Source organism: Salvelinus sp. IW2-2015, linkage group LG4q.2 (genome assembly GCF_002910315.2).
Source record: "Salvelinus sp. IW2-2015 linkage group LG4q.2, ASM291031v2, whole genome shotgun sequence".
Lineage (NCBI taxonomy): Eukaryota > Metazoa > Chordata > Actinopteri > Salmoniformes > Salmonidae > Salvelinus > Salvelinus sp. IW2-2015.
Window position 1 is genome coordinate 2040599 of NC_036843.1, and position 7828 is coordinate 2048426.

General features: G+C 41.1%; 1 protein-coding gene across 1 annotated transcript; it reads right to left on the reverse strand.

The window, feature by feature from the left end:
* On the reverse strand, nt 1-2233 carry LOC139027653 (transcription factor Adf-1-like). The gene is made up of 2 exons (XM_070443319.1): nt 2031-2233; nt 1-552 (listed from the first exon to the last, which is right to left on the reverse strand). The coding sequence occupies exons 1-2, from the start codon at nt 2161-2163 to the stop codon at nt 86-88; spliced, it is 600 nt and encodes a 199-aa protein (XP_070299420.1). The 5' UTR covers nt 2164-2233; the 3' UTR covers nt 1-85.
* Nucleotides 2234-7828: the final 5595 nt, after the last annotated feature.

Below are 7828 nucleotides of genomic sequence, written 5' to 3' on the forward strand. Positions count from 1 at the left end.
AGAAATTTGTAAGATGTGTGTGCATTTCCATCAAAATGTTCTGTCCTAAGAAAGTCCCAAATCCTTGAGACAAAATATAGATTCACTAATCTGCGTCCTCAAATTCAGCATCATGGAGAAGTTGGTGGAATTTCAGCTTAATTGCACACTTTTTCTGGTAAGGTAACCGCTTGAGGTGAGGGAGAAGGCTCATGAAAAACATCTCATCCTCATTGTCTCCCTGTCCAGCTGTTTGCCAAGAATCTTTCCATGTCATCTCATGCAAGTTGTTGTCCAAAGGTGGTGACATCTTGGTATCAACCACACTTCCATCAAGATCAATCAGGACATCAGAGTTGCTAGTTGTGTCATCTTTTCCATCATCAAACTCCTCTGTGCTATTGTTGCCGCCAGTGCCTCTACCACGCTGTATGTATGGGATCAGAAATGCCATTAATTCACTGTATCGCCATTTTTTGAGGGCCTTCCCTTTGCCACCACGAATCCGATCTGCTTTCACTTTCCTTGTAAACACATCCCTCAGATTTCTCCATTTCTTTCGGGCATCTTCCTCTGGAACAAAAAAAGGAGGACATGCAAGTTACCATCTGACAGTAATCCGTTTTTTACTTTTCTTTATGGCTATATCAGTGTAATAAATGGTTTATGACATGGTCATTTTGATGAGCTGTGTTCACACACATTTAGTCTTCCAATTTGGTCACCCCCTAGTCTACATATTTGGTTAGTTGAAACACAACACTGAGTCTATTGTTTGGCTCAATGGAAACACGCCACTTCGGCCTAGTTTGGTAAAGGCTAAAGCCAACATTGGAGTTAAATTCAAATCAACTTATTTATCACAAGCGCTGAATACAACAGGTGTAGACTTCACAGTGAAATGCTTACTTAAGAGCCCTTTCCCAACAATGCAGTTAAAAAGTAAACATTTAATTTTTTGAAATAGTAACAACAAAATAAAGAGGCAATATACAAGGAGTTAATGTGCAGGGGTACAAGGTAGTTGAGGTAATATGTACATGTAGGTAGGGGTAAAGTGACTGGGCAATCAAGATTGTTTATTATCTGAGTAGCAGCAGCACACACTGAGTGTACAAAACATTAAGGACACYTGCTCTATTCATGAAATACTGACCAGGTGAATGCTATGATCCCTTATTGATGTCACTTGTTAAATCCACATCAATCAGTGTAGATTAAGGGGAGGAGACAGGTTAAATATTATGTTTTAAGCCTTGAGACATGGATTGTGTATGTGTGCCATTCAGAGGGTGGATGGGCAAGACAAAACATTTAAGTGTCTTTGAACGGGGTATGGTAGTAGGTGCACCGGTTTGTAACAAAAACTGCAACACTGCTGGGTTATTCACACTTAGTTTCCTGTGTGTATCAAGAATGGTCCACCACCCAAATGACATCCGGACAACTTGACACAACTGTGGGATTCATTGGAGTCAACATTGGCCAGCATCCCTGTGGCATCCAAAAAACTGACTCCAGAATTCAAACGTTGCACAGCTGATAACCATAGCCTATCGAATGATATAAATCATGAGATATTTACATATATAAATGTAATGCATTTTTGCTCCATTCATTGTTTACATTTGATGGTGAGCTAATGAGCTAGCTAGCTAACAAGTAAACAAATCGTGACACACTGCCACAATGCATGTTAACTAGCTACTCTCCACGGTATATTGACATAGGCACGCAGCATACTATTTAATACAATGTAACTAACTAAACAAATTTAATTAACAGAACAATAAAGAAGAACAGTTGCACATTTTTTTTTACAAACAACTGAAACTAACCAGGCAAAACAGTAACGTTAGCTAGCTATACCTGGAGGTTACCCGCTAGCGAGGCCGGTCTGAATGTTGTTTGCAATCTATTCAATAGTCAGATGTCATACTTAATAACTAACGTTAGTGAGAACATTGACAAGTTAAACTCGTGCTAGCGCTAGCTATCTAACGTTAGTTAGCCAAAATGTATGCTAACGTTGTTAGCTAATCATATCATACCTTTCAGTCCCAATTGTTTACCCACAGCCTTCCATGCGTCTAATTTTTTTACCGGATCTCTATATGAAGTCAAAGTTGAGTTGTATAATTCTGGGTAGTCAGAAACCGCTGATATGAGCCTTTCTGCAGCCATCCCAAGAATAGTTACCTAGGTAGCCAGACCACTGTCTGAGAACCAAAGATGTTCTATTATATTGACAAGATAGTCGAGTGACCTCTCTTAAAGTGGAAATACATTTCGTCAAATATGCAAGAGGCCCAATCAGATGGGAACATTCTAGCCAATGAGAGGACACATACGCGTGTGAATAACAGGCACAACTCGATTTATTTAGATGGCGAACTTGCGTCCACTTATATCAGTGCATTCTTAATTAACAACCTAACCATTACGAACTTCTATTGATCAAATAAGCCTCACATAGCAAATTAGAAATKACATTTTTTGTTGTCTAAATTCGACACTCTGAAACCACATTTCCATCCACAGTTTTTATGTGAGTAAAGTCATACTTAATAAAACATTTATAATAATAACGACAGCTGTGTTTGAAGGAAGTGTTGGTACAATTGTATATGCTGACAGATAATTTGTTAATTCGACATGGTGGAATCTTTTGTGTCTAAAATTAATTATGAAGGAATTGGCTGTGGAAACGCCTCTATGAGCAAATATTGATATAATAACCATCATCTGGAATTAAACTTGGAGTCAGGCGATGGAATTATCCATAAACACATGGACCTCCCACTATGACTCGGGAAAGCACGCAGTTTATTAGGCTACAGATTAAATAAATTATGATGAACTTCACAGCGTAGTGAAAGTGCAAGGTGATGATGAGTTTGATGCGCCTTTCCAATAAATATTGAGGGTCTTATTCTGGTGACATGATGAACAATGCTTGACTGCCATTTGACAAATTAAAATAATCTCTCTCTTTTGTCTATACTAATCATATCGTGTATTGGCTATACACGCACTGTAAACCTAACTGCAAAATGTTGTCTATAGCGCATGTGCCAATACCAGAGTGGGCACAATCACTATATAACACAACATTTTTAGTGACAAAACCATCAGTAGAGTTGAAAATGTGATGGAAACCAACATGGGAATTTAACCGCAAAATACATTTTCATGTGCACTACGGATCACGCACAGACTTTAATCCGCAACAAATCAATTTGATGGAACACATCTCTAGTGGGAAAATGCACATATTTTATTTATGCAGATTTTAGAATAGTCGCATGAAAATCTTTCGCGATTGGAAGAAAGCCTATCTACTGACTTCCATGGTGCGGCAGGTAGCTTACATTTACATTACATTTAAGTCATTTAGCAGACGCTCTTATCCAGAGCGACTTACAAATTGGTGCATTCACCTTATGATATCCAGTGGAACAACCACTTTACAATAGTGCATCTAACTCTTTTAAGGGGGGGGGGGGGGGCTTAGAGGATTACTTTATCCTATCCTAGGTATCCTTAAAGAGGTGGGTTTTCAGGTGTCTCGCGACGGTGGTGATTGACTCCTGACCTGGCGTCGTGGGAGGTGTTGTTCCACCATTGGGGTGCCAGAGCAGCGAACAGTTTTGACTGGGCTGAGGCGGGAACTGTACTTCCTCAGAGGTAGGAGGCGAGCAGGCCAGAGGTGGATAAGCAGTCCCTTGTTTGGTGTAGGGCCTGATCAGAGCCTGAAGTACGGAGGCTGGTTCCCCTCCAACTCCGTAGGCAAGCACCATGTCTTGTAGCGGATCATTAGTGGTGCTTAGTGGGAAAACGCGCTAACCAATTGAAAGGTTGCTGGATTGAAATCCCCGAGCCGACCAAGGTAAAAATCTGTCGTTCTGAGCAAGGCATTAACCCCCCCAAAAAAATTCTAATGCAGGAGGGTGGACAGGATTTAAAAATGAACCCCAAAAGGCTTCGAAGAACCATCATAAGGGGTTCTTTGAAAATTTATGGGTTTCCACAAAAGGTTCTTCGAATAACTTTTAGGGGTTCCCCACATTTCAATTTGAAGAACCCTAAAGGAACCCAGGAACCTTTCGTTATCGTAGTATTTTATATTATCTATTAAATTATTATGAACATATCAGAGCAAACGATCAAACCCAACTTACCTTTTAAAACTGCGTTGCATTCAAAACTTGCACAGCATTTCAGTTCTTCCCCGAAGAACTCCAGCAAACAATGGGCGGTTCCTCGATGAACCCCACCTCCTAAAGATTTAAGAAACCGTTGGACTGTTTTTTATGCCAAGAACCCTAAGGTTTCGAGGATTGCTGTTGAGAGATCCTAGAAGAACTCTGTTGAACCCCTAATTTAGGCACTGTGGAGTCTGCCGTAGGCTAGTGATGCAGTCCGAGCAGTAGATTCTCGAATGGTGCTCTGTAGTAACACTGTGGGGCCTCTGGGACCCAGGCCGAAATTCTTCAGCATCCTGAAGGTTGAAGAGTCCGTATTGTGCCTCTTCACTACTGTGTCGATCGAACTTCTGCGTCACGTATTTTTTTATCCTTCAAAATAAGGAGTCCTGCCGGTTTTAGCAATATAATAGAAGGCTGATATAAAAATATATTATAATTCAAATTCACAGAGGATTAACAAGATTAGTATATACTATAATCAGTATACATGTAACGACACTGGTGTTAATAAGCGGGAAATCTGACTTCTGCCGATCAAGCATGCTATTTGGGCACAGTTATAGCGTGCCGGCACTTCGGTAAAGTCGAGGGTTCGAGACCTGCTCCCTGCTGTTTCTTTACATTGGTGTCGGAAGTGATCGGACCTCGCATCCATGACAGTGCGTGTGCTTGGCCGGTGAGCGCGTTCCTGTAAGAAGTAAAGTTGCAAGCTAGCGCGAGGACGCGCTCTTTGAAAGGAGGGAGTAGTGTAACGACCCTGGGTTTATAAGCACGGATATCGACTCTGCCGATCAAGCATGCTTTTGCAGCACAGTCGATAGCGCGCCGGACTTCGGGCTAGAAGGTCGAGGGTTCGAGACCTGCTCCCTGCTGTTTCATTTAATACAATGTAACTAACTAAACAAATTTAATTAACAGAACAATAAAGAAGAACAGTTGCACATTTTTTTTTACAAACAACTGAAAACTAACCAGGCAAAACAGTAACGTTAGCTAGCTATACCTGGAGGTTACCCGCTAGCGAGGCCGGTCTGAATGTTGTTTGCAATCTATTCAATAGTCAGATGTCATACTTAATAACTAACGTTAGTGAGAACATGACAAGTTAAACTCGTGCTAGCGCTAGCTATCTAAACGTTAGTTAGCCAAAATGTAGGCTTAACGTTGTTAGCTAATCATATCATACCTTCAGTCCCAATTGTTTACCCACAGCCTTCCATGCGTCTAATTTTTTTACCGCGATCTCTATATGAAGTCAAAGTTGAGTTGTATAATTCTGGTGTCAGAAACCGCTGATATGAGCCTTTCTGCAGCCATCCCAAGAATAGTTACCTAGGTAGCCAGACCACTGGTCTGAGAACCAAAGATGTTCTATATATTGACAAGATAGTCGAGTGACCTCCTAAAGTGGAAATACATTTCGTCAAATATGCAAGAGGCCCAATCAGATGGAACATTCTAGCCAATGAGAGGACACATACGCGTGTGAATAACAGGCACAACTCGATTTATTTAGATGGCGAACTTGCGTCCACTTATATCAGTGCATTCTTAATTAACAACCTAACCATTACGAACTTCTATTGATCAAATAAGCCTCACATAGCAAATTTAGAAATTACATTTTTTGTTGTCTAAATTCGACACTCTGAAACCACATTTCCATCCACAGTTTTTATGTGAGTAAAGTCATACTTAATAAAAACATGTATAATAATAACGACAGCTGTGTTTGAAGGAAGTGTTGGTACAATTGTATATGCTGACAGATAATTTGTTAATTGACATGGTGGAATCTTTTGTGTCTAAAATTAATTATGAAGGAATTGGCTGTGGAAACGCCTCTATGAGCAAATATTGATATAATAACCATCATCTGGAATTAAACTTGGAGTCAGGCGATGGAATTATCCATAAACACATGGACCTCCCACTATGACTCGCGGAAAGCACGCAGTTTATTAGGCTACAGATTAAATAAATTATGATGAACTTCACAAGCGTAGTGAAAGTGCAAGGTGATGGATGAGTTTGATGCGCCTTTCCAATAAATATTGAGGGTCTTATTCTGGTGACATGATGAACAATGCTTGACTGCCATTTGACAAATTAAAATAATCTCTCTCTTTTGTCTATACTAATCATATCGTGTATTGGCTATACACCGCCACTGCCTAACTGCAAAATGTTGTCATAGCGCATGTGCCAATACCAGAGTGGGCACAATCACTATATAACACAACATTTTTAGTGACAAAACCATCAGTAGAGTTGAAAATGTGATGGAAACCAACATGGGAATTTAACCGCAAAATACATTTTCATGTGCACTACGGATCACTCACGACAATCCCCGCAACAAATCAATTTGATGGAACACATCTCTAGTGGGAAAATGCACATATTTTTATTATGCAGATTTAGAAATAGTCGCATGAAAATCTTTCGCGATTGGAAGAAAGCCTATCTACTGACTTCCAGTGTGCGGCAGGTAGCTTACATTTACATTACATTTAAGTCATTTAGCAGACGCTCTTATCCAGAGCGACTTCACAAGTTGGTGCATTCACCTTATGATTCCAGTGGACAACACTTTACAATAGTGCATCTAACTCTAAGGGGGGGGGTTAGAAAGGATTACTTTATCCTATCCTAGGTATTCCTTAAAGAGGTGGGGTTTCAGGTGTCTCCGGAAGGTGGTGATTGACTCCGCTGACCTGGCGTCGGGAGGGAGTTTGTTCCACCATTGGGATGCCAGAGCAGCGAACAGTTTTGACTGGGCTGAGCGGGAACTGTACTTCCTCAGAGGTAGGGAGGCAGGCAGGCCAGAGGTGGATGAACGCAGTGCCCTTGTTTGGGTGTAGGGGCTGATCAGAGCCTGAAGGTACGGAGGTGCCGTTCCCCTCACAGCTCCGTAGGCAAGCACCATGGTCTTGTAGCGGATCATTAGTGGTGGCTTAGTGGGAAACGCGCTAACCAATTGAAAGGTTGCTGGATTGAATCCCCGAGCCGACAAGGTAAAAATCTGTCGTTCTGAGCAAGGCAGTTAACCCCCCCAAAATATTCTAATGCAGGGAGGGTGGACAGGGAGTTTAAAAAATGAACCCCAAAAGGTCGTTCGAGGAACCATTATAAGGTTCTTTGAAGAATTTATGGGTTTCCACAAAAGTTCTTCGAATAACTTTTAGGGGTTCACCCCACAGTTTCAATTTGAAGAACCCCTAAAGGATACTCCAGGAACCTTTTCGTTATTCGTTAGTATTTATATTATTCTATAAATTATTATGATACATATTCAGAGCCAAACATCAACCCAACTTACCTTTTAAAACTGTCGTTGCATTCAAACTTGCACCAGCATTTTCAGTTGTTCCCCGAAGAACTCCAGCAACAATGGGGGTTCCTCGATGAACCCACCTCCTAAGAAGTTCTTTGAAGAACCCGTTGGGACTGTTTTTCATTTCCAAGAACCCTAAGTTATTCGAGGATCTGTGAGGATCTTAGAAGAACTCCTGTTGAACCCCTAATTTTTAGACTGTGGAGTTGCCGTAGGCTGTGATGCAGTCCGACAGTATGTTCTCGATGGTGCTCCTGTAGAACACTGTGAGGGCCCTCTGGGACAGGGCGAATTTCTTCAGCAT

Bases quoted from the DNA above. Each gene is read 5' to 3' on its own strand.
- LOC139027653 (XM_070443319.1), bottom strand. From the start codon at position 2,163: ATGGCTGCAGAAAGGCTCATATCAGCGGTTTCTGACTACCCAGAATTA. The intron at 553-2,030 runs GTATGATATGAT...TTTTTGTTCCAG, and splicing joins TAAACAATTGGGACTGAAAG to AGGAAGATGCCCGAAAGAAA.